We start from the raw sequence: 27,556 nt of genomic DNA, 5'->3' as shown, positions 1-27,556 counted from the left end.
TCTTCATTTTTGGTGTTTTTTTTTTTTTTTTCCCCCACTGCTGGTTAGTTCAGGAGTATAACTGTACTGGTTGGAAGCGAGGGATGTTACTATCCCTGACCTTACTGCTGAAGAGCAGTTAAACAGCCGAGTGTTTCCTTCAGTAACCGTTGGAAATAGCATCTTCAGGAGTCCTTCCTAATGTAAAGTTGGTATTAATGAGGACTCTAATTGGTAATTTGGGATTTTAGTGAAAAATGGTCAACTTCGTAAATAGTTGCTAAAAATGGTGACTAATTTGTTTTTTGCTTTTCAAGGCCTCACAGAACCGAGTTGTATGAGGATCCTCCATCACCATGCTGCCCTATCGTATATTCTCCAGACTACAACATCACGTTCATGGGACTTGAGAAACTGCATCCATTCGATGCAGGGAAATGGGGAAAAGTAATCAATTTCTTGAAAGGTAAAATAACAGAAGGTACCTCTTAGACCAACATTTGCACAAAAGCTAATAGAAATCATGTAGTTAGTGCAGACCTATGTTAATAATTGCTAATATAATAGTGACTGTGCATCTTCATTGCTCATTGTGTAGATTTAAGCTACGCTCTTTAATCATATTTGGAGTGCTTTAGTTTTCTGATATATTTGCAGACTTAAATCTTAGCAAGTTAAATTGATCGTAGGGTTTCTGAGGTGGGTTGGATGTCACGTGTTACGCATTGTTGAAGATCTTTCTATGCGGTACTTAAAAGATGACATTGTAATGTTAGAGCAAACATCCTACACCAGGGTTTTTTAATACAAAGGTTTTTTTCACAGTCCATTGAAAATGTATTTTCTAGCCTGCTCCACTAAATAAACCCACAGTTTTGGTTTCAGCTCCGTTGTGTCTGTGTAGAGTGAAACTCATGAAATGTGATTGAAAATTCAAGCTCATTAAATGATTTGCTCTCCCCAGAGGAATGACTAATACTAATCAGAGTAACTAGTTTGGTTCATTTCAGTCTGGCCCAGAGCTTTACAAGACTGTGGCTAAAAAGGAGGAAGGAGAAATATGAGCATAGCAATGTCTTAGACCATGTTAAAGTATTTCTGGTCTTTGTGATTTGAATGTTCCATTGCTTTACACCTGATGTAGCAGGAACTGGGGCATTCCTTTTGGCTTGTGAAACTACAGGTGTTAATGACTGGCTTGCTGTGGGGTGTAACTTAGTTATTCAACTTCAACTGCAGACAGTCTACTGGCAAATGGCCCTTTTCAGGCTGAAAGATAAGTGCATCTTGTATAAATCCATTCTTTATCAACCTCATGATACTCTGATAATGTTTCGGAAGAGCTGTGAGACGCCTCTGGTGACAGGCAGAACTTTTTGTGACGGTGCTCATTATAGCTGTTTAAACAAATTGGAAGATACAGGCAGAAATACATTAAGGAAATAAAAATGTAAGAACCAAGGTTAGGATCAGGGCCTATAAAATCTTGGCATCTCTTCATCTAAAAGTTTAAGCTTGCTCATCAAGTCAAAAAAAAAAAACCCCAAACCCAAACTTCTTCTCTTGCCAAGACAAAGGTTGTCTGAGAGCCAGGCCTCTTCCATTTATGTGCTCCTAATGACTCCTTCAGCTGATATTTTTTGCAGTTAAGTATTGCCCTTCCAATTTTAGGCTGCCTTGTATTCATTTAACCTTGGTTAAATGAATTCTAACACTCCATTTAGTACCTGAGTTTTGGATCTTCCCTCTAATAACCTTAAACAATTAAGTCTTGGGTTCCATGACTATTTTCTTAATTAATCAAAAGCTTTGCCTTTCTGCTCCTTCTCTGTGTAAAGTCTTTTCCTCTAGCTCTTTTCTGTGTTAAGCGCCCACTCTTTATTCTCAGTCTTTCACAGAAAATTAGTTTTCCCAATCACTTTACTCCCCTTGCTTTGTAAAGGAGAAAGAAGCCACAGGATACCCCAGGGTGCTCTTGGTTTTCTCTGGCTCTGTAGCAACTCCTGGCAACAGCTGACCTACGCTTTTCCCTATCACGTTCTAGAAAATCACCAGTGAAAATCTTTTTACGCTTACCTTCTCCTTCCTCAAGAATGAAACTGTTAGTAGCTTGGCTTTCTGTCTGACACCAATGAATGAATGAAATGTTTCTCAAGCCTCAGTCAGGAGAAACGTAAGCTTGCCAAAACAAATATTGTTGCAGGTGCTGTTCTTGTATAACACTTCAGAACAAAATCTCTCACATGTGAGAGTTGTTTTCTTCCTCCTCCAAGAGTAAAATTGGATAAAAGGTACAGTCTTAGAAGGCTGCAGCTGTGCAGCAATTAAATATCAAAATTTGTCTGGGAAGATCAGCATGATGCCTTATATTTGGTGTTTGTAGTGATCATGTGCAAAGCAATGTTGTTTTTCTGCACTGTGTGGCTTTTTTAGTTGACCCTAACTTGAACTTTCTGGCAAGTATATCCAGATGTATGCATTCGAACATATTATCTTTGATCACATTCTGAAATCTTGGACTGATGTTTGTAACTTGCTCTTATAAAACTAGGTTTTTAAATAAACTATCTTTTGGTCTCTAAGAGGGAGAATTAATAGCTGGTCATTGGTATTTCTTGAAATTAAATGGAGGTAGGGGTGTGACAGAAATATCCTAATGAAGTGTAAGTTTGCTTCTGTGAACATCCAAGCAATTATTTTGTTTTGAATTTTGATTAATTTTTTTTATTCTCCTCTGATTTAGGGAATTAAATACTAGTATCAACTGTAGAGTTTCTTAAAGCATGTTAAGGAATAGTGAATATTTGATGGTATGAGCACCAGGATTTCCCCAGTGTATCAAGCCCTAGACTGTAAGGAGTCCTGTAATTCTTTTGTGCATGTCCATCCTCTGTCACTACCTGTCCTCTCTTTCAGTTTAAACAAGAAGTTACCCTGATTCCACTCTGAAAACTGTCTGTAAACAATATTTATCATATACACGCTCCCTTAATAGCTTACATGTGTAGCGGGTTTGTATTCGGATAATTTGTAAACACTGAGTAAACAAAAGTTGTTTCAGTGATTTACATAACAGATGAAGTTATTGCATCATGGTCAAAGTAGCTTCTTTGGCAGGGTGGAATATGGGAAGTTAAGTGATGGTATACAATGCCAATTGTTATTTCTCTCCTGTTTCAGAAGAAAAACTAATTGCAGATGACTTGATTGTACAGGCACGGGAAGCTACTGATGAAGATCTCTTGGTTGTTCACACAAGGCGCTACCTTAATAAATTAAAGGTGCTGTACTTATTAATGTGTTTTTCAAGCAAACTGTCTAGAATTAGTGTCAAAGGCAACAGATATCCTACTCTATTTGTTACAGAATGAACTTTTACAGATTGTAGAATGGTGTATTTTGATAAGATTGTCATTGAGAATACTGAAAGAAAAACATAGAAATAGTAGGCAATTTGCACTAAAGAGGGGTGGAGGGGAAAGAGGGTCTACGATGTTATATGGGTGACCTGAAATGATATTTCAGTAAAGTTAAATGAACATAAGGAAAATTTTAATGTTTGAGATGTAAATAATATTCTCCTTAGTACCAGGGTTTTAGTCTTCAAAAGTGTAAGTTTTGATTTACTCTAGTAAAATATGGTTCTGAAATCGAAAATACATTGGAGAGCACTAAAATGGAGTACTTTATTGGATGTGTTTTTTGCAAGGATTGCTTTATGGGTTTGGGGTTTATGTAATCTCAAAAGAGCATCCACGTAGGGATTCTGTTGTCAGTCCGTTGTGGTGGGAAGTACTGGCTTCATACTTAGACACTGCCTGTATCGGTGGAATATGGAGAGAGTTTAAAGATCAATGTAGGGGCATAACCTTGCATGTTATCTGTGTGTGAAGGTTTCCACTACCAGCTCATACAGGATTACATATTCACAGGGTGTAAAGAGCATTCACTGGGTATTTCTAAATGAAACATCCATTTGTTATACTTCAATTTAACTTTAAAACATAAACATGAGATCTCTGTTTCTGAATATATTCAGTCATCTGTAGGTGGCATTGGATAGTAGGTGAGCACAGGTGACATAGCTTTTGTTTTGCAACTCTTTACTTGGAGGGCAGAGAAGGGATTTGTATGAGAAATCCTCTTCCATTTCATAATTCAAAAGAAGTTATTTTGAGTCATCTTTGCCCTTCCACAGTGAGAGTCCTTGTATTGCTATTTCTGGAATGTTTTATTTTTCTGTGTAAGGGATCTATTATTTGTGTGAACTTTTTTCACTCTTACTCCTTTTCTGAGTTCTCTTACATTTCTTCATTCTGTGCTATAAAGTTACATGCAATTTCATACATCATTAGATTTGATCTCACTGCAGCTATTCTTGATATTGAGCTTTTAATTCCATAGAACCACCCACCTCTTTTTACTGAATCACTTCTTTGAAGCAGGGTGTAATGTGCATAGCTCAGTTTGGAATACCATAATAATATTTTTAGTACCTACAGGATGGCTACACAGGGAATTGTCTGTATAACTTGTGTCTTGGTGTTCAAAACCAGTACTGTCATGTGCATTCAGATGTGATTAACTGTGTATCTCTCATTTCCCCTTTTCTTGAGAGAATATTTCCTGCAACTGTAGAAACTGGAAGATGTTGTATTAGTCATGCCAGCAAACTCCCACCAAGCAGTGAAGATAAAAGTGCTTAGTTGCAAACAAAAAATAATATGGTGAGACATGAAAAGGCCCTGGGTATCCTCTGTATTGCGTTATCCAAAGTCTATTGTGCTATTTTTTATATATTTTTTTTTTTAATCCAGACAAATACAGATCCACCAAAAAATGGTATAGTTTTGTGTTAGATCAGCTCTAAAGAGTACAAAGGTGCTTGCATTTCTGGGAATGCCTAGGTCTCTTAAAATAATTAGATCACTTGAGTATTCATTTAAAATTTGAGCATGAATTTGGTAGGAAATTCCATACACTTGCAAGAAGAGGTGGTGTTTGGTATCTTAGCAGCAGCTGAAGAAGCTGGCTGGGGGTTGGTCGAAGGGAAACAGATGGTGTGCATGAAGTAGATCAAGCAGTACTGGCAATTAGTTCTGTGTTGGAAGGAAGAGTCTCCCTGTTTCCCTGTTTTAGGTAACATGACTAGTCCTTACAACAAAATTTGGCCGCCTTTTGAATTCAGGTGATTCCCCCTCAGTTATTCCTTTGAAGAATTTAGATCTCTAAGGTAATGACTGGACTTCAGATAATTTGCTTGCAGTACTTTTCCACTTACTGCTTTTTTCTAGTGTTACATAAAATAATTATTTTCCTGCATATCAGCTTTCTGAAATTTTGGAAGGAGATAGGCAATGAGGTTAAAGCTAGTTTCAGACCATTGGAATGCAAGATGTGCTTTTCTGAAAGTGATCCAAAACAGGTGATCAATTGAACTCAGAAATTTTAATCTCTTTTATGTATTTGCAAATTGTGTAGGTTAAAAATAAAAAGTTAAGCACTTTATTAGAAATGTAAATTTTTATGCCTAGGAAAAAGTGGATTGATGTGATTATAGGGAGTGTTGTCTGGTGTTCAAGTGCTTGTGTACTTTGACTCTTGCCTGGTCATGTGAGTGCATCTGCCAAGAGACCAGAGGTACCTGCCTCTTTGCTGTATGGTGCTATTGGCAGTGTGCCTGGGCAAGGTGGTAGGGCTCTCGGGAATAAAGGCAGTAGAAGCAGGCTCATAAAATAATCGGTTCAGCCTGTGATACTTCTGGCTGGTTTAGGTGTTTAGATAAACCAGCACAGAAGGCATCTTGGGCTGTGTGCATTCCGTAAGTGACCACAGGTGACTTGGCACCTGAAAACATATGGGTTTGGTTTGGATAAAACGGGCACCTTCAGAAGTCCTTGAAATTCCCCTGTCCAGTTCCTCAGTTCATGCAGTTCTTGTACTGTCATCTGTTGTCTCTGTTTGCTCCCTACATTGTGCTTTTTCCTTGCTCAATTTTTCTGAACTTCATTGGTGAAAAATATATGAAGGCGAGTGGTAGTTTGCTGTAAAATGTTAATTTAAAAGGTCATGAGAGCAGGTAAATGAATTTGATACCTTTTACCGAAATAGTCATGCAGATGTTAATGTGTCAGGCAGAGGTCTGTAGGAATATACAAAAATGTTATTTTAAAGGTAATGATATTTGAGTATGTTTGGAGAAAACGCTAACAAGAATACTTAGTCATAGGGAACAAGGTCTGACAGGTTTCAGTATTTACACTGCTGTGCAAATGCTGTAGGGCACTCTTTGCAGCTGAAGCAACTAGTAAACCTCTTAAGGATAAGGTGGCATTTGGTTAACAGTGATTTGCTTCTTTACTTTTAATATTTCCAACTCATTGGTTGGGAGACTGATGCACCAGTATTATTTCTTGGTTGGTTTGTTTTCTTGGGTGTGTCACCTGGCTATCATTTGTTTCTACCAGTGCAGTATCTTATTCCTAATGATAATAGTGCCTTCATACCTTGACTTGGAAACTTTTGTGAAAATTGCAAACTTCCTACTCTCCTTTATGATTTTATTTTAAGTTAATTCAAGCTAAAAACATACTTTCTTTATTAGGAAATAATGGACCCAAATAGCTTTGTCCCAGGCAAGCTTCTAAATATAAAATCAGGTTAGTTGCTTGGTGTTGGATTTGTAAATCCATGGATTTTCCCTTGAAGCTGCGACTAGCTCCAGGAACTTAGCAAAGCTTTAAGCACGGTTTAAATTTAGGTAGTAAAGAACAAGATTGCATATTTTTTTTAAATTTAACGTGTTGTTGGGTATTTTAAAATGCTGGAATACTATGAATGTGTAACTTAAAAGGCAGTTCATCAGAGGTTGGTTTTGATCATTAATGTGCTGTTTGTATTAATCCAGGATGTGTCAGCATAAAAGCAGCTACTTTAGTTTTATGTTCGTAATATTAGTTTTTCAGTTTAACTTTTAGTCCTTGAACCCTAATAATCTGAAATAATTTGTGAAGTCATTTAAACTTACTAAGAGTTTTTATAGTGAAGGAATTAAAGTTAATAGTAATAATACTTTATAAGTAAAGTCCTGCAAGAATATCCTCATTATGTATATGTTATTATGGAGTTTGGACTTAAGCAAGGAAAATAAAGAACTCTTGAAGTTGTGTGGGTTTTTCTGTTTGTTTGTTTCATTTTGGTTTCGGGTTTTTTTTGAATGTAGCATCTTGGTATAGTGTTACACTTAGCCACATTTAATGATATTGCGTAGTAGTTAATTTGGTAGGAGGCATGTATTAAAGGAAAATATACCTGGTTAAGGGTTAACCGGACATCTTTATTCCTTTTAAGAAAAAATTGAAACTTAAATTCATACATTGCATTATTTATCCAAAATACAGGAAGGTAAATAATTTAAAAGATCTTATGATATTGGCAACAGAAAGAAAGAAAGAGTTAAATGGAGTTGATAACTAAAAAGAATAAGTGAAGGCATGTTATTGAATAGTGTTTATATATGATTATTACTCTTCCCTGAATCCAGGCCAAGTTTTAATTTCTGTTAAGTTATATAATTAGATGGCTACAAAACTTTATTAGAGAATCAGTATCTTGATGATGGCTGAGTGAGAGCAAGTATCTACCAAAAGAAATAGTAACTGATATTATTCTGATATATGCAATTTGAATGCAAAAAATAGTGATTAAAAAAAAAAAATTGAAGGGTTTGTTCTATATGAAAGGAAACTAATATGTGTAAAGAGTTGTGTTATGGAAGCCAACTGACAGCCTGGAAAACGTAATTAATGTTGTCCTCATTCAAAATAATTTTTTATTTTTACAGCAACAAAAAGTATACAATTATATAAAACCAATTCCTTTTGATTTCTTTTTCAAGTATATACATAGCTGCTCAGAGAATTTATTGCAGGAAATGTTGGAAAACAAAATTAGCACATTGAAGAAAAGAAGTGCAAAACTGTCCACAGTTTCAGGCAATATATTTCTCAATTACTATTGTGGTGTTTTTTGAGAAGCATTTTCATTAGTCTATAGCTGCATTTTTGAACCCCAAGACTTTCCTCACAGTCAAATGACTTCTCCCTGGTATGTTAGGTATTACATAAACACAGTAAAGGACTAAGTCTGGAGCAGTGAATGTCTTTGGGCTTGGCACTGTTCTGTAAATGTCTTCAGCTGCAAATAGAAAGCTTTGCTTACCCTTTACTCATACCATGTACGGATTTCTTGCATTCACTTAAAAACCTGCAGCAGCATACATGTTGATTTGAGTCTTTATTGCTCCCACTTCTTCCTGTTGAGATTAAAATTTTTTTTAAACTGTGTTAAAACTTTCTGCAATTTCGTTATCATTGTTCACATCTGAGATCAAAATTTATTTTATGCAAATGTGACCTTTTCAATTCTATATTAGAACAAGAGGATTGAATCTAGTTTTTTTTACATTATACTTGTTTAAAAGCTAAAATATCTTGCAAAAGGACTATATCAAGATTGACTGTATTACAAAATAATCAAAGCACTTTGTTAATGATGGAGACCTGATAGTATGGTAACAGAATACTGTCTTACAAACAAAAGTAGTAAGAGCTTAAAATGAATTGTTGACAAAATATAGTTAGTACTTAAGAACTTTATGAATAATGCCACCCCACCCAATAGTAGTTTGTAGCTGAAATATTGATAACTGAGAAGCCAAAGTAGCTTAAGTTTTTCTGAGTATCAGAGTACCCTGAAATTGGCATGTGATTGTCTTTGCTTAAAATTGACCACTTGTATACATCCTATCATTTGTAAACAGACAGCTAACAGCAATTGGGCAATGAATGTACCGAACCTAGTTAAATTTCCTAGTGTTGAGGAAAATAGGTTCTATTCAGAATCCTTGTACAGGGTGTCAAATTCATAATTCTCTGTTCCTGAGTATTTCAGATTGGATGAAGAGGTAGATTCTTGCTTGTGACTTACGCTTTGAAATATATTTAGAAGTGTTATCGCTGGTAGCAATGTTAGTAGAATTTCTTTGAAGTAATCTATATGTGTTTGCAAAAAAAGCATTTACATATTGCAAATATTTTGTGTTCTAACCTTCAAATCGTATTCTTGATGATATGACTTTTTAACAAAACATTTCCTTGAAACATTTTCCAGAAGTGTTTAATATGCTAAATAAATTTTAATTGGTTCTCCATGCTAAAATTTGCACTGTGTGTTCACTTAAGTATTTGAACTTCTCAGTCGAGTTGTCTGTTTGTTTTTCCTTCCTCCTTGGTATATCCTTTTGACTTGACACAGGAAAAAATATTTTCGGTTTGAACAATATATCAAGCGTAGCTTGCTATTAATACTGCTGAAGGACATTTTACAATTCTTCCTCCCAATCCCTGGCCTATTAGATTTTCTGTAATACCAGCTTGCTGAGAAATTGATTTATTACCATTTGATACTAAAATCTGAAAAACCTAGTGATGATGATTGAAAGTGATGATTCTCATAGTTAACAACTCGAGGACAAACCTACTTGGAGGTTACTGGTAAATACTGTTGTGGTCACCTCTATCTAAAAATATTAAAAATATTGCTAAGGACCTGTGAGCTCCGTTTCAGTAAATAGCAACTGATCAGAGATCTAAGTGTCATCATTAAGACAGGCTGCATTTAATTGGAACTTTTTTCCCCCTTGCAGTGGTCATTTGTTGTGGCTACAATCACAGAAATTCCACCAGTTGCCTTTCTTCCCAATTTCGTTGTTCAGAGAAAAGTGTTGAAGCCTCTACGAACCCAGACAGGAGGAACAATAATGGTAAGGTGCTCTTGATTCACTTTATTGTTTTTAAACCTGTTGATCAAAACACTATAAACCTGTGAGTTGTAATATTTTGTATAACTCAAAGGCTTAGCTGTGGAGGCCTGTAGAAGGAAGTGAGTTAGTGTACAGTCCTAAACATGAGCAAAGTTTGCCACTTGTTAACAGCTACCAAGGTGAAGGACATACCTGATTTTATGGTCTGTAATTTGCAGAAGCGGAAAAGACAGTAAGGGGCAGCCTGGGCAAGCAATGATAGATATGGCAGGATTTAGGGCAAATAGAGAAACTGACAAATACAAGCAAATTCTAGGAATGGGACGTTTCAAAATTGATAATATAGAAGCTATTTTTGAAGCACAGATTTACCAAACAACCTTGGTACTGTATGGGAAGAGAAGCATGGTTTGGTTGCTCTTGAGACTAGGTAAGTGTTTAAAAATCATATCACCTGGCTCATTTTAATGATTAAAGTTAGTCTATCTATTTTTTCTATTTTAAATACTGCATAAGCAGCTCGGCTGAACTCAAGTGAGACATAGCCTGTTTTACCTTAACAGAATTGTTCTCTAATTAGTTAAATGAATGCTCTGGTCAGAAGAGCTCTGTGTTGCCAGACATTTAATTTTGCCTGAGAATTGCCATAAGAGATGTTGAGGAAGTAGGAGGAAAGAAAACAGTTAATAGCTGGAGCCAAGAATTAGTTATTTAAACAATGTATTGAGGAAAAGATGCCTTCATAATTGTAAACTGGTAACTAATGGAACCTCTTCTGCCCTTTTTATCATTCCTTGTCATATTAGAGCTAGAGTTCAGGAACTATATAGCATGGTGCTGGGAGTAGAGGGTAACAGTCCTGATGTCTCTTTGCAGGTACTGAGCTGTAACAGTTACATAAATGGAAGACAAATAATCCTATCTGAAATCATTAATATTATGCTACAAATAGCTCTTTGCTGCATTTTAGCTACTCTTCCTGAATGTAGCTGTTACAGTGAGTGCACGTGAAAAGGATAGAAGCCCATATTGCTTTTTCTGTATCTCTCTGAAGCCAGTTATTGAAGAACACTATTCTCTGGGTTGGCAAACCTTTCAGAGTATGCCTATGCCAGACATGAGAATATGATTTATTGCAACTACTAGATATTAAAGGTGAGCAAGACTGTGAAGCCATAAATGAATGATAAAATAATAGCATTACTCTCAGAAATAGGATAATAATAGGTAGCTTCCCCTTTCTGTCAACAGAAATGTAGGTACTTAGTAATCTGCACTGGAATCAAGGTTTCTTATTTTTAAATGCTTACCTTTGCGAATGTATCAAGAATTCATTAAAGGCATAAATAATGTAAAGAGCTCTTCTATGACTACTGCATAAAAGGCACCGCGGTACAGTTTTTCAGAAACAATGAAAAAGGTCAAATCTGTTTGAGTCTGACCTATGAGAATGTGAGTGAGCCAAAAGTTTGGTGAAGCAGTTCTCCAAGACTTTAATTTTGTGGTGCTGATGTGAGATTAACTGTTGCTACTATCACTTGTATAAGTGGATCTGGGCACTATTAAGTTTCAGCCCTCCTGGGTTTTACTATGTGAAATGAAAGGAGAGAGCCAGTTGTTATCAGATTTTAAGTCAAGATGAAATATCCTGCTTTTCTGTTGGATTTACTTTTTTAATGATAGAACTACTCAGTGCTCGATTCTTTATTGGGAAAAAAAAAAAGGCAATTTCTTTCAGTGTTTTAGCACTCTGTTGTTAAATCTGTGTCCCATCCAGCTGCTGGATTTGCAAGTGTGTATGTAAAAGTAACTCTGCCATTTGTTGGTTTTGCTACCAAAAGGTAGTAGAGAAAGGAATAGAGTGGACTGGCCAACTTGTGACTGGGCTTAAATATCAACTGTTAAGATTCAGAAACATCTTCTAATGGTGCGATATAATTGTTGTAAGCATGTCATCTTAACTCCCTTTGTAATATCCAAAGCAGTGGTCATAGATATTTAAGAATCTGGAGCTCTTTGAAAAGTTTGAGTATATCATCAAGTTTGAGCTGTGTTGCAGACTGGTGCATTTTATTATAAATAATGAGGAATGTAGTGTTTACGGAATGTAGCTCTTCATGGTACTGTGAAATACTCAGAGTAGTTGAAAAATGTATTGACATACATATGCATGTGCTCAGAAGAATCTTGTTTATGACTGGAGGAAAAGGTGAGAGTTCTAATCACAGCAGAGAAGTAGCAAAGGAATATTTCCAGTAAGTTTTTGAACATGGGGATAGTGGAGGGAAAGATTAAAATGTCACCTCATTGATGCTGAAATTGTCTGTGTGCAGTGAGTTAACTACTGCTTATTGCTCTGAGCTGTTAAAGAAAAATGGCCAGCAGTCTCTTCCTAAATCATGAGGACAATATAGTGAGTCCTGTGACATTTACCATGTTTAAGTACCCTTGCATGTTGCTGAGTCTGGTTTTAATTCAGGCTTGCGAGTGGGAAATGACTTTCTTTTATAAAATAAAAGTTGTATGTATCTTGCCTATCTTGGACTCTGTTTCTCCAACTACTGTTCTCAACTCTTAAATCCCATTTCCTAATTCTACTTTAATTCTCTTGTGTTGCTCTGTCTTCTTGGATGTAGATATTAAGGTGAAAGAATAGTGAGGTAAGGAAATATGTGAAAGCATTTGTACAGTGTAGCAATATCCGGTGCTTTTGTTGAAGCCTAAAAGTCTGCATAAGCATGAGAAAACCAGATAAACTACTGAAAATGTTAAAACAGTCTTTAAGGACAACTTAAGTATAGAGTTTGGAAAGAACATGCTAGGTTATGGATAAATCTTTAGACTTACTGGATTATGGTAATAGGCTAGATAACAAAAAGTGCTACCTCCTTTAGTAGGTGTTAACTGGCAAAAGCAGAGATGATGGAAGTGGAACACAGTGCATCTCCCTAATGCAAATCTGCATAAACCACCTGGAACACTTTCTCCTGGCAATTTACCAGCAGGGGCTGGAGATGGCACCAAACTGGTTTTGTTGATATTTGTGTAGTCATCTTGCTTTCAATGGACTGCTGGGAAGTTTGGGGGTAGTTTGACTTTTTTTTAAAGCTGATGTTATAGACTGGGTAGTAGTAGAGAGAAAGAATTCTGGTTTCATGTGGTTCATATAGTTCAAGGTGCTTAAAAATTTTTGGTTGTCGCTCAAAGAAGTAGCTCCGTTCTGTCTCCATTTAGTCCATCAGCATCACTTCAGACTCCTGGTCAGTTCTCTCTTCTGTGCCATATTTCTGACTGCAATCAGTAGTGATTATTGAGATGGGGGTTTCTGGTCTGCAAAGTCCTGTCTGAATAGGAATGTGCAGAGTCTTCTGTTATTATAGCCACACTGTCTTTTTCTGTACAATATTAATGAGGAATGAAGGAAATGGTAGAAGAGAAAAATAATTGACAAAAGTCTAGTTTCCTGGTATTTCTATCTTTGATACTTCTTAAGGGTCTTGACAGTACGCGTATGTGAAGTCTTTTTCCACTTGGTTCTAACTAGTCAATACTTTTATATAGTTTTGTGATGTTTTTCATTGTGCTTGTGTTATCTTTAATTCCTAAAGTGTGTTCACTAGTTATGAATGTGGTCATGTGGAAGAGATAGCCACTAGTTGTCTATTACGCCTTTGTGTCATGCCTCCTGAAATACACATGACATCACTGGTCACTTTTGGATTGATTTTGATGCCATATGCTGTTATTTTTACTTTTTTTTTTTAATTTTTCATTATGGGGAAATAGGTATGTACTTTTAAAAGCAGTTTTGATTTGTCATACAATAAAATTTGTACAGTACCAGTCAGAAGTACAATCTTCTGCTATTCCTGATGGTCCTGTTTATTATGAAAATTCCTGCTGAGTTTCTGTACTTTTTAATGATTTTCTAGCAATATGGGAAGATTGTTTTTTGGTGAGGAATCCCTAGGAAGTATGCTAAATCACAGATAATGTGCTTTCCCTGTGACTTAATGGGTTTTATAGTTCAGAAATTACAATCTTTTCTCAAGATCTAATTTGTGTAAGTTAGCACACTCATAACAGGATGATGTTTACTTTCCCAGTAGTTTTCTTAATACTAAATTAGAACTGTTCAAATGTAAATATTGGTGATGAAGAATTCTCAACTGTTCAAACTTACTTTCATATATGATGTGTAATATGTTCTTTCTGTGATTATGGAAAAAAATAATCTGGTTTTATCCCCCCCCATTTATTTATAGTTCTGGCTAGTAATATCTTCTGTTTTTTAACATGACACTTAAGGAATACTGCAGTTAAACACTTGCTTGACTCTTCCAGGCCAAAATAAGTCAGGTTTTTCAATTAAAATTTCATGATTTAAGCCTTTTGTATCTCTTCCTGTCAATACTTTCCCTTCCCTGAATGTCATTTGAGTTCAAAGGAGAGATACAGGCATAGTTTTTCTGTAGTGGAGGGGAAAAGATTGGTAATATTCTATACTATGCATGCCATATAATTTAAAAGTCACAGAACACTTTATATTGTAGCATTTTTCTGTCCCCACCCACAGCTGAAACTATGTTAATCTGTATTTTCAGGATTTTGAGCTTACATTCCTCCTATTCTTGCATGAACAGGAAGGATATTAGGAGATTTTTGCTCACTTTTTACTCTTGCCACCACTTGTACTTTCCCCTTTCTCATTTGTCTGCTAGGGGTCGGTGTTCATCTCTGCAAAGTGCAGTTAGTTTTAGATCTGTTCAGCTGCCAGAGAATGAAATAAAGACGAGATATCAAGTATTTTTTCAACTAATTATGCTAAGGATAGTTTTGTATGGCTCATATTCAGAGCTCTGATGCAGAATGACCTGCAGTGGTAAAACATCTGAAAATTCAATGGGCATGTCCGACTGCCAAGAGTTGCATTTGGGGTGGAAGCAGACAGTGTTAAATGGTTGCCTCGTTCATTCATGAAGTTCTCACCGTAATTTTCTTAAGGCAGGAAAACTTGCTGTTGATAGAGGCTGGGCAATCAATGTGGGTAAGTACAAATGTAGTACATTAAATGATACTTGAAATAAAGTGTTTAAAATCATATCATTTTCATTTAGCACAATGTGTATTCTGTTTATAATAACAGAATGTGACTGGATTGTGTTTAACAAAGGTCAACTCTAAAGGAAAAAAGTGGAAAAAGTACTGGATTTGTTTTCTTATCCACTGTCACCCGTTATTAAATAAAATATTTTTGGAAAGAAAAAAAGATAACTGGATAAAGGTATGATATCGTATATAAGGAAAAGTGTTTGGATTGAAGTTGTGTGGAAAAAAAATAAGGAAAAATTTGGAGTAAATGTAAATATTTCAATAAAATATTTGTTTTCATTAAATTATAAAATAATTATTGTAGATCTTAGCAGCAGCTAATTTATATATTATACCAGATCAAGGGATTGGTTGGTATGCTGGAGAGCAGGGCTGCACTAGTTAGTGTCTATATCTGGCTCTGCAGTTTTTCCTGAAAAAGACTTGAATGAAAAAATTATGAAGAATATAGTGAATATAAATCTGCTCTCCTGCTCATAGTAAATAGCAATGCAAACCCAGTAAACTATTGAAGCAATATTTTGTGTCATGTAAAACTTAGCTTGTCCTTTTCACAGAGCTCATCAGTTCTGGGACTTTTCTGTTATTTCTTACACGTATCTTTTGCAGAGTGAATATCCAATGTTAAAAATTAAATAGACATTAAAAACAAACCCAAAAGCCTGTCATATTTACTGATATATAACGTGAGCTTGTTTGTGTTTCTTGCTTAGATATTTGTAGTGGGTGTCTCTGTAAAAAGTTCTGGTTTGTTATATTAAAAATAAGTTTTGGGCTGGGGAGGTCTAAGTACTTTTTTTCATGTGAAGAGCATGTGTGTTTGTGTTTTAAAGAGGAGTTCTTAAAAGTTTCTTCTGGCCTGAGTGTTTGCAAAAGACAATGGCATGTGCAAATAACACCATAGCTCTTGGTTTGGTATTTTTTTTGACCCGATGTTCAGCATAGAAAAGAACTTTCAACCTGCCCTGTAATGTTAATTATGCAACTCCAACAGCCTGGGGGAGTTGAACTTTCAAAGCAGTATGCTTTGTCGTGGAGGCACCATGTGTTACATATATATACATTTCTCAGTTCTTCGGGTGCTTGCTAGATGACGGGGACAATTCCTCTTAATCTGGGCTTCTGCGCATCCTTTGCCTGATGGTCTGGTAGGCCACACATAAGATCTGTACAGAAGCCCTGTGAGACGTTTTGCATTGCTAGGTAAGGGTTTAACAGCTCTAGGTGTGGTATTTGCTAAAGAAAAAAAAGTGCCTGATGTGTAAGTGATCTCTGTCTCTTTGCAAAGACCATCAATGTTCCTTAGTATCTAGCTTTTCACCTCTTCAACATTTTTATGTTTAGGTGGTGGTTTTCATCACTGTTCAAGTGACAAAGGTGGAGGATTTTGTGCATATGCTGATATCACACTGGCTATAAAGGTAAGAAGTACTCTTAAACCAGTATTTTCTACTATTTGTGCAAATGGAAAAAAATCCACACAAATTCATAAGAACTAATTTGCATCTTAATAGGAGAAAATAAAGCCATCTGTAGATGGGTGGGAATGGGAAAATGGTGTGGTACTTGATGCTGCAGAACATAACGCGTATGCAGTATTGTTAAGTGGAAGGGAAGAGTTGCAGGGGTCAGAATTATGAATGTAAATATGAACCACTACAATTGCATTAATAATGTCATCTTGGTAAAAAAACCATTCAAAATCAAACCAGATTGACTTTTAATATCCTTAATGATAATTATCCTAGCCTTGCAGTTGAACCTGAAAATTCCACATTAGTTTTAGTGGTTACAATCAAGACAAATGCGGAGACAGAAATCCTCTCTCTGAATCAAGCTGCACTATACAGTGCTCAGACTGGTTCAAATTTATGAATAAAAATGTGAGTGTCTCCAAAATGATCATTGAATGTGGATGAATACATTTGGTATTTAGCCATTGAAAGGCTGAAGCAAGAGCCTTCTGCAATTAGGCTTATTTTTATCAAATGTACTATGGTATATTTGTATACTAGAATATTTATAAAGTATCAGTAATAATCAAACATAAAAAAGCTCTAGTGATTGCAGCACACTATGACATAACATCCTAATTTCTGTACATGGTAATTTGCAGGAAAGTAATCCACAGTGTTCTATTTTCCCTATCATTAAAATACAGATTGAGAAATTATAGTGGGTGACAGTTTGTACAAAATCTTTGGGTTTTAGCATGTCTATATTAAAGATAGTAACTTGTCAAAGTTAAGACTCAAAGAATTAAAAAATATTTTTTTTCTTCACAGACGTGGAATGAGAAATGAATTCTGTTACTAAAAGTGGCTTTAATGCATACAGTCCCTACAGCAGCTTTTCCTAAATGGTAGATTTCATGCTTATACAGTTGGATGCCATCACAGTGGACTGTTTCTCCCTTCCTGCTGATAAGCCTCACTTGTGCTATTGTTTGTGTCTCATGAAGTTAGCTCCTCGATGTTTTGGGGCTCGTGCAGCTCTTGCTTCACCCTGTCCCAACCCATAGTTGTTGCTGTTGGTGTCTCCGTGCTGTCGCTGGTTCCACCCCAGCCTCTGACGGCACCAATGCCACGATAAGCTTGATGATCCCTAGCTGGACCTGTCCTTTTCTGTCTGGCTGGTGCGAGAGCAGAGATGTACCAGCTATGTCTGTGTAGAGCCAGCATTACTACAAAAGGGTTTATTGCCCTGGGCTTCAGTGACATTGGGCTTACGCCTTATTTGCAGAGTCCACGTTACAGGTTAGTGCAGGATGCTGTAGAAAGACATGTCCTTGATCTTATGTTGTGTCTGGTACTTCGTGGGAGAAAGAGGAGATGAGTAGAAATCTCTTTCTTCCCTGTCTCCACCAACTTTCTCAATAGGTAGGCAGATGCCTGCACAGATGACTGTGAAATGCATGCTTCGTGCATTTCACCTGGTGGAAATGTATAGGTTTTGTTATTGTATAACCACAAAAATTATTTTTTCATGTGAAATAACTAGGGATTTTGTAATTAAATATATTAGAATCATTTAGCCATTTATTTGGCGAATGAAATGGAGGCACACTCTACATTCAAATCAGAACAGTGATATCCTGTGCAAGCATCAAGCCTCCAGTTCAATCTGTCACCTAACTTAATAATGTTCTCCATCTTTTTCTTTGTTTATATATCCAGTTCTTATTTGAAAGAGTACAAGGGGTATCTAAAGCCACAATTATTGATCTGGATGCTCATCAGGTGAGTAGCTTACTTATATTCATTAGTGCAGATGTTTTGCTTGAAATACAAGTGTGTGATAAATACCATTTTTTTCTAATAGTAGTATAAACTGTCAACTTGCAGAATACAAAGTTAATCATAGATGATGGAAACTGAACAGTTGTTTAATTATTTTATGGTGCAAAAGGCTGTTAAGCCAGTTCAGTAAAATTAAACTGAGTTGTAGCTCCATCATGTGGCTAGATGGAAAAATATTTTTGAGTTACATACTGATCTGAGGCATAACGGTCTCCAGAGTAGATCAGTATCCCAGAAGAAACAAGAATCTCTTAAAACAGAATTACAGTTAGTTCAGCATGCATGATCATTGCAGCAACCTTTGCAGGGGATGAATTTGACCTTCAGTGTTTTAATGGAAAGCCTGGCTTAAGGCTAATGAAGTAAAGAATACATCATTCTTCACCTGGTAAAGTGATTTACTGTGGGTACTGAGAACAAATCTCATCTTTGGTGGGATTTCCAAAATAAATCCTGAAGGGAGGGAAATACTACTTTTAGAAAAGCAGTTAATGCACTAAAATTATGTCCAATCTGAAGCATTGGAGATAATTTATTATGTGTAAATAAACCATTTTAAGTAGCTCCATGACAGTGAGGAAGCCTAATGGCTGCAAATTTTCCATCTTCTGTCATTTCTCTTATCTGCAAGTTAAGGCATCCTAAAATTACCATGAAATAAAGACACAGATTATGCAATAGAAAGATGTTTTGTGTTCATGATTCTCTTCAGCCATCTCTGTCAGGGTGTGCATTTTTTTGTGGTTTTCTGGGGTGTTTTTTTGTTTTGTTTTTTAAGAACTTCTTGGGATGTATTTTGATTTTCAGGTATCATGCTGGTAATCTCAGTGTGCACACTAAATCACCCCTTTGTTTCCTTTCTTTGGGGAATGAGAGGTGTGTGAAGTAGTAGCTCAGCAGATCCTTTTTAAGTATGCATCTATACTCTCATCTTGTAAGCGTTCCAGTTCTTGGTGCATTGGCGAGTTTCACCTTTCATAAGAAAATGGTTTACCCAGAGGCTCTCATATTCCTAGATTTCTGTTCATGAACTGTTTATTTGTGGGCCAAAGGTGTTGAAGAAATAAGTAGGTGTTGCCATTTTTTAGCATAAAGAAATGCAATTCTGGTGCTTCCCATCTCCTCTTTCACACAGATTGACTTAGCTTCAGCCCAGTGATTCTTGGAAGGGAGGCTGTAGCAGAAATATAGCTTAACTGTCCAGGGACATAAATTATGTAACTGAATTACAGAGTTAAATCTGTGGAAATGTCTGGTTTTGTAGTTTAAATGACAGTCTGTTGGGGGTAGGGGCTGGGGTCCTGTATGATACTGATTTCAACAAAATTATCTTGGCAATTGCTGTGAAAAGATGATTTTATACTAGTGGAAAAAAGTCTAAATGAGAGCCAAAAGAATACTATTTAAATTCAGAAATGGGGGGAGGGGAAATACTGAGAATCTGAGTTTTTTCCTGAGCATCCATCTTTACACCCAATACAATCTTTTTGTAAGAAATTCCGGGTGTTAAACAATATGTTAAACTGTTGGGTGTTTAGTGTTTGTAATTTTTCCAGGGATTGCTTATCTCACCAAGGCTTGAATTGTCAGAAGAGCTGTAGTCAGCTTTGTTTATTAATCCTTGTATAAGAATATCAGTATCTCTGCAGCAGTTGACAGTGACTTTTTTTTGCACAATTGGAAGACGAGAGATTGCTTTTGTGATGCTGCTGAAGACAATTGGGTTCTAATTTTTGTTGTATTTTTCTTATATGTGCAATGAGATCTATGATAATTACCTTCACAGAGATATTAGGATGTTGATTTTGAACCTGCTGTCTTCAGACTGATACTGTCAAAGCCCCCAGAACTCTACACCTCAAAATAACCTTCAAGACTATAAATAACGGAATGACAGAAGAGTTTTAAAAATTAGATCTTTGTAGGCTGAATTACTCTAGCATTTGTAGATTACTTAATTCTCTGTTAATATGCTAGGAATAGCTAACTGTAAATTTTCTTCAGGGAAATGGCCATGAGAGGGACTTTATGGATGATCATCGGGTATATATTATGGATGTGTACAATAGATATATTTACCCAGGGGATGGATTTGCTAAACGTAAGTATAATTGAAATTCATATTCCAAAATGTGAAAGACCTACTGTGTTGTTAAATAACTTCTTCATTTACTAATAAGTTTCCTTGCAACAATGTTAACTAGATTTTTTTTTTTTTTTTTTAAATTTTACATTGGCCATACGATTTTCAATGATCACTGTGATATATCACAATAGTGTTAATGCTGTAGTGTTTTCTATTGTTTCTGGAATGAATTTCTGGAATGCAAGGTGTGGGTATTACCTGGACTTTGTTAGCAGTCCATTCAAAAGCTCATGTCGTGGTTAGAACAGCAAGTTAAATAATCCTTTTGATTTGAAGATAACTGTTAGAACTGAATCTTTCCTTTACACTAAATTTATGAAGAATTCACTAAGGATTAGCTAATACTGTGTAAAAAGGTTTCATGTTCTTTTGAAAGTTATAAATTAAAACATATTTAGGTGTTGTCTTTCCAGTAGAGCTTGTTTTATAAGCATCTAGAAAACAAGATGCATCTGAATGTGACACAAGTTGGGAAGCAAAAGGAAGTCATACAAACGTTAAGAGCTGGTGCTTAATTTTTTTGTTGTTGTTTGTTTATCCCTACTGTGATGTACCTATTGTGTCTGGTGACCTCTCACAATTAATTAGTGGGGTTTTGATAATGGTTAAATTGTAATGTGAAAGCCCAAAGTTCATTTGATCTTTGATTCCGTTACACTGTCACTTATTACAGGCTTAATTTGTTACCTGAATCATAGTTTATTGGGGGAGATGTTCTTCTGCTGTTGAATTTCTTCAGTGATGCTGTCATTCTGAAAAGCCTACTTTATTTGGATTCTTGGCAAGAATTAGGTGCAGTGCATTGTACTTCTGTTTTTTAACTAGTAAAGATTTTGAAAATTGTAGTATATGTATTTCAAGGTATTAATCTAAAAAAAGACCATTTAAAGCACATCCTGTCTGTAAGCAGACAAATTGCAAGCAAATGAAGGTATATTTTTTCTAAGAAAAGCATTTCTTTATTCATATCTCAAATGGCAACATTTTGAACAGATGGATTAAGACCAAAACAAAGTAAGCCCTTGTTAGCAAATCCGAAAAACTGAATTCACCTCTCTCCTGTGAAGCTGGGAATACTAGCATTCTCTTTCTACAGATGAAGTGTGAGGTGCAGAAGGCTGTGGCCAAAGACATGTGAATATGTAGTTGCTTGTAGTCTGTATAAGGGTATCTAAATAGGAGTTCAGTGGCTAAATCCTTTAAACTCTCTCCTGCTAGGTGACCAGACGAAGATGAGATCAGGGAGGGCATCTTTTTGAAGAGAGGTCGAGGCTTGAAGCTGGGAGTTTGAATTCTTAGGGTAAACTCTGATTGCTCTCTCCCTGGACTTCCTACTCATTTTCTCCATGTTTTATTACAGGAGTCTCTGTACGTGTTTTTTGTCCCATGCACTTCCTTGGGGGGGCGGGGGGGAAGACTAGCTAACACTGCCTAATGCTTAGCCATAGGCATATTGAGTCCCTAAGGGGAAGTAGTTTGGAATTACACAGACATTTAGGAGGAGAAAGGAGAAGATGGATGGGGAAAAGGACTAGTTCACTGAAGGGTGAGCATAAAAAGTTGATAGCTGAAACTCAAGGCCTTAAAAAAGTGTTGCTGTTTGAGTGTCATTTTGCAGTTTTCAAAGCTGTAGAAATACATTCACTAGTTAGCAAGAGATGGACGAAAGGGTGTCAAATGCAAAAGCTGTGTTCATTCTAACCTACAGATGCATCACCGTGTCCCTCAGTAGTCCCTGATCCGGATAATAACTAATCTGTAATTCTGTGTTTTGTGGTGGAGATGAAGACAAGAGACCTACAGAGGCATGGAATCTTATTCATGATTGTCTCAACTTCTTAATGGTTTCATCAGAACAATACTTATTTGTCCCCATGCTAATGTGTTTACCTCCTCCTCTAAAGCTCTATCCAGCTAGCGGATTCTTTACCCTGAAGAGGGTCTAAGTGCTGTTTAGAAGAGCACAGCTGTGCACACTTACATGAACATTTATATAACAATAAGAAAATAATTCAGGAAAAATATCATAAAGGAACAAAATTCTTTGAAAGTAATGTTGATGCAATGAAATAAAGAAAAAGAATGCTTCACTAATGCTGAACAAGGATGAAAAGCAGAAAAAACCCCTACCCAGCAATCACAAGAATAAATATCATTCTGTGTTGAATGCATTCATGCACACTTGGTGGGTGCTGACTCTACACTTCAGATTTAGGACTCCAAGGCATTTAATTGAAGGCATAGGGTATAGTGAGGTAGAAGTCATACCTTTTAAACACCTCTAACGTAGAGTTGATGAATTCAGATTTAGACTTCACATAACTCCGTAAAAGCACCCAAAGCTAGGTTGCAAAACCTTGGGTTTCTTTCCTCTACCTTCTCAACCCTCGTCTTCTAATGCTTTATTAGAAGCATTAGAAATAATTTGATTTAAATTAAGAATAGATATTTGCTCTTCTGGTAGGATTACAGGGTAAGAACATTAAATTGAAAATGCTTGGGGCAAAGATGAATCTTGTTATACATTCATAAAGCAGTTCACATAAATTCATGATCCCTTGCTGTTAGCTTTGAGTGTTGTGATAAAAATAAAACATCTTAATAATTTCTCAGTGATATTTATCTTGTGTTTTCCCCCAACTGTTTCCTCTGCAATAGCAATTTGGTGTTTTCTTTCCCTTATGCTTTATTTAGATTACTTTTAATAATTTTCTTTATGATTTCTTTGCTGATTGGTAAATGGACATGCAGATCAGCTGCTTTTCAGTAATATTTTCCACTTGTGTCTCAGATTTTCCTTCCTCACCCCCCGCATCTAATTTTCTGTCTTCAGTGGAATTTTTTCAAGGTCATTGTGCTTACATTTGCTGGGAAAACAAGTAGTTGAATAACTTTCTTTAATTCAAGGTTCTGTGAAAATGCAGCATATTTACAAAATTTCCAGAAATGTTATCTCTTTCTCTTGCTTACCTAAATCTTGTGTTTTCTGTCGAAGCAATGCTTTGGTTATTGAGTAACATCAAAACATTTTTTAGGTGCCATAAAACGCAAAGTGGAATTAGAGTGGGGTACAGAGGACACAGAATATCTTCAGAAGGTACATACTCACGTGGAAGGAGCATTAAATGAATTAAAACCTGACATCATTGTTTATAATGCTGGGACTGATATTCTGGATGGCGATCCTTTGGGAGGACTAGCTATTTCACCTCAGGTTTGTATAATACTAAAATAGCTACAGTCTTTCACTCCTCAATAGATACTGAAGGCAGTCCTGAGAGTGACTTGTGGCCATTTGTTAGATGAAGGTAAGGTGCATACTTTACACTAAACCAGAGCATTTTCCTGTTACAGATATGTATTGATACATCTCTGTTCCTCTTTTCACTACATTTTTTTTTTTTGTTGTTGTGTCTTCCTGACTAAATATTTTTGTTCTTCAGGTGCCTGTGCTGGTATCATTTGTTGTCTTTCTAAAATATACTGATTTTGAACAGCAGTAACCAGACAGTAACCAGAGAGGCATATATTTTCACACTTCACTTGACTCCTATTTTTCCTGTTTGGTTTGTTTGTTCTTTGTTTCTTTTACCCTCACATAACCCTTTTTGCAATGTATTTCTTTTGTCACCTGCCCCCAGTGTGTATCTTACACTTAATTTCCTCTGTAGCACTCCCAGCTGTTTTAAATTGCTCTTCTGGTATCTTCCAGTCCTAGCAATTTTGTGCAGCCTGTCTGTGTATTCTTAGCAAATGAACAGATTTTTTTTCCCCTTTCCTCATTCTTTTCTATACAAATATCATTACCCTTTTACAGTTCAGTTTACCTTCTCTCTCCCCAGATTGTTACCAGATCTAAATTTTGATTTATTCTGCATAGCTTCGTAGAAGTCTTCACCTTCCAGATATAACAAGTCTGCTTTTCTCAAAATAAACAAAAATTTACAGATCTTGTATTTCCTCCATTTTTTAAATGATTCCTTCTCTGACAGCTCCTCAGTTCTGTGTGTCTGCTGTTTTCACATTTGGTTCTCCTTTAGTGTCTACCAGTTCAACATAGAAAAGTGCTTTCTTGATTTGTGAGCTCTCGGATTTCCTTCTAATTGAGCCATCACTCGATCTGTTCAGTTTTCATTCTATTTTGCAGTACTTTAGTTCTCAAGTGCTTCCTTTTGCACAGAGCTTTAGCTCCTTGCTGGGTTTTATTGGCTTCCTTATGTATTTCCTCATTCTTGTCGTCTCTGTCACTGAGCAGCTGCTTCGTTGCTTTCTGACTGCCCGCCACGTCCTCGGTGGACCCAGGGTGGAAAGACTTGGGAGCCACTCTGGATCTCCGGATTTTGTTTCCATGGCTGTGTAGAAGTCTCTAAGGAGAAAGGAACAGCTGAGGGGCTTGGACTCGTTTAGTTTTAACCTTGGAGAGGATATGACCTGAGGTGTAAGATCTCATTTGATAGAACAGAGCTTTTTGGAGGGCAGTGTCCACCAAGAGAAAGGGAAGCTAGTGATAGATGGAGAATACTTTAAGATGTGCCTTTTCAAAAAATTTTCTGCCGTTTGAGAAGGAGCAGTTTTAATTGCCAAGAAAAATGAGTTGCTGTAGCTTGTTGGGTGCTGTGTAGGGAAAGAGACAAAATGCGGGGATGGGGAAAGAAAGGTGAAATGATTCTTCTGGTCACAAGTAGAGATGAAAGGCAGAGTGCTGTTTCTCTGCACAAGCAGTGGCTCGGGTCCCTGTTGGAGAAAAGGTTTCTGTAGCTAAGCCTTCATTTTCTGAATTGAGGGCAGGGTTTCTTGTCTCTCTAATCTTGTTGGCTTAGGTGTGAATAGTATGTTTCACCGAGCTTGAAATCCCAGGCCACTGGAAATGCCGAAACTGGAGGCATTGAACCTGGATAATTCATCTCTTCAAGGTTCGCTAGTCCAATCTTCAGTACTGCAGTGGTAGATGTCATTCATGTTTTAAAATCTTCCTACAGTGTTAATTCTACTCAAAATTATGCCTCGTCAGAGTGCTATGAGTAATAGTTTCTTGGTGCTTGAGGCTATAGCCAGAAAACTTGAGGTATAGCGGGTAAGTCCCTCTTATCTTTGTAAGTCGGAGCTGTGTCAGGCTGTCATTTTCATTTGATGTATTTTCTTTCTTGGTAACACACGAATGCTGGAATAAGCCCATGTGTTTTCCCTTCAGTTCTTCCAGGCTCAGCCACTAGAGATGCTGGAGCCAGGGATGAGGCTGTTAGGCTCCTATGAATAGTGACTGCTGCCAGTTCTTCTGTGGTATAATGTTTGCTACATCCAGCAATGGTTCCCAAGGGATGTACAGCTCATTCTGTAATTCTGTTACTTCCTTTAAAGATCTGTTCCTAATATAATTCTTCAGTTTCCTTTGTCTCATTTTTCAGTTATTATTCCTTACTCCCATTGTTCTTTTACAGGGCTATGTCAAACTATACAAAAACCATTACAGTTATATGGTTTTAAAAAATATTTTTTTCAGCTACATTTGAATTTTATTCTTTCCCTCTACCATTTGTTTGTGGTCTAATTTTTTTTAATGGCAGGGTAATATTTCTTGACATATTTACAGTCTTCCTCTAACCAGTCTGAGTAGTGCATACTCATTTTGTTGTAACACTTTTACTGCTGCTTCCTTAATTTTTTGTGTTTGATTGCACTTTAATCCCTTTCCCCTTCTCCAGCTTTTGCAGTTATTTAAATTTTGAGCTGTCCATTGTAAGCTGTTGTCTATTATGTTGTTAGTCTTTTTTTTTTTTGAGGAGTTGTAATGGATTATTTATGCCTCCTACTCCTATGTGTCTCTGGAACTCTCTGCTTTTACTTTTTCCAGAAAAGTAGATTTTAATTCTGTTCTTAGTTATTTCTGAATTCTGTCTTTTTCCCCACATGTACTTGTTTGAAACTGAAGAGACTCAGTCTTCTGTTGTATGCGTTTAATGATAGTACAGTACCACTTGGTCAGCAATCTTTTGTTACTTTTTAGTTCCATACCCTTCTCTATGATTAAGAGGTTATTTAGAATTTCTTTTCCTTTCTGTGGATTTACCATTACTTACATTCTGGAACTCCCCCTTCAGCCATAGATTCTTTTAGTATTAGCTTTTGTTAAACAAACTGGAAGCTTGTAATTCAGCTAGTGATTGTGAACATAAAAAATCCGATTTGAATTTTTGGTTCCTCTGTAGGTTTGTGAAGTCGTGATCAAGTTGCTAAACTTTTATCAAAGGGTGTTATGCAAGTTGAGCACAAACTAAAGCACTTTGAATTCAGACAGTCTTTCTTAATCTGAAATCTGTGCCTGTAAAATAGGGTGAACATTTCTAAACTTTGTAGTCAGTTTAGACTTTATGGCCTCTGATAAAGAATTCTTCTAGGAATTTATACTAAAGACTTATCTGTTGTGTCCTCTAAAACCAAGTCAAGGATTTTTGATTTGCTGTTTTCCTTTTTATTTTTTTAATGATTATGCTTGTAAACCTGCTAATGGGACTTTTAAATGAATTTTTTATTTGTATTGTAAAATGTAAGGCCTAATCACTTATCAAGCATCCAATACTCTGAATCTATAAACCATAGACTGGAACTAAAATACCATATTTGTAATATTCGTATCACTACTTTTTTGGGTTTTTTTAACAACTGTTGTAAACTTGCAGGGAATTGTGAAGAGAGATGAAGTCGTGTTCAAGGCTGCCAGGAGGCGCAGAATCCCAATCCTGATGGTGACGTCTGGAGGCTATCAGAAGAGGACAGCGCGGATTATTGCTGATTCCATCCTCAATTTGCACAACCTGGGGCTTATTGACAAGGAGCTAGCAACCAGTGGAGCTGAAAATCCCAAGGTAGAGCAGATGATTAGAGACTCTGCTAAAGACTTAACCAACTTGTCACTGCAGTGACAAGTTACTAAATTTTAGGAAACAACTTCCTGGTTTAGGAGCAGGAAGTCTCCACATCATTATCAGGGTTAATGTAACATATTTAAAAAAGACTCAACTTGCCTGTGAAATACCACAGTAGAGATAACATGCAGTCACAGAATAGCTCTGTCTAACTTCTGAAGCTATCCTGAGCAAAGGCAGCAAATTCTTTTAAGCTAATTGAGACACATACTCAAGGGTACCATCTTTCTATTGGAATTCTATTATAATATTACTGTAGAAAGCTTTTAATTGC

At 36.3% G+C, this 27,556-nt stretch overlaps 1 protein-coding gene across 1 annotated transcript; it reads left to right on the top strand.

Moving 5' to 3' along the window:
- HDAC11 (histone deacetylase 11) lies at positions 1-27,556 on the top strand. The gene is made up of 9 exons (XM_010584410.1): positions 1-445; positions 3,160-3,260; positions 9,686-9,802; positions 14,807-14,849; positions 16,259-16,335; positions 18,091-18,153; positions 20,218-20,314; positions 23,395-23,573; positions 27,037-27,556. The coding sequence occupies exons 1-9, from the start codon at positions 379-381 to the stop codon at positions 27,277-27,279; spliced, it is 987 nt and encodes a 328-aa protein (XP_010582712.1). The 5' UTR covers positions 1-378; the 3' UTR covers positions 27,280-27,556.

This window comes from Haliaeetus leucocephalus, unplaced genomic scaffold, assembly GCF_000737465.1.
Source record: "Haliaeetus leucocephalus isolate CR32 unplaced genomic scaffold, Haliaeetus_leucocephalus-4.0 Scaffold984, whole genome shotgun sequence".
NCBI classification, from domain to species: domain Eukaryota; kingdom Metazoa; phylum Chordata; class Aves; order Accipitriformes; family Accipitridae; genus Haliaeetus; species Haliaeetus leucocephalus.
This window is presented reverse-complemented; position numbering and strand designations above follow the sequence as displayed.

What these genes read in the sequence shown, in the direction of transcription:
- HDAC11 (XM_010584410.1), top strand. Translation starts at nt 379, where the DNA reads ATGGGACTTGAGAAACTGCATCCATTCGATGCAGGGAAATGGGGAAAA. An exon ending in AGGGGATGGATTTGCTAAAC is followed by an intron (nt 20,315 to 23,394) that starts GTAAGTATAATT and finishes AACATTTTTTAG; the next exon opens with GTGCCATAAAACGCAAAGTG. An exon ending in GACTAGCTATTTCACCTCAG is followed by an intron (nt 23,574 to 27,036) that starts GTTTGTATAATA and finishes GTAAACTTGCAG; the next exon opens with GGAATTGTGAAGAGAGATGA.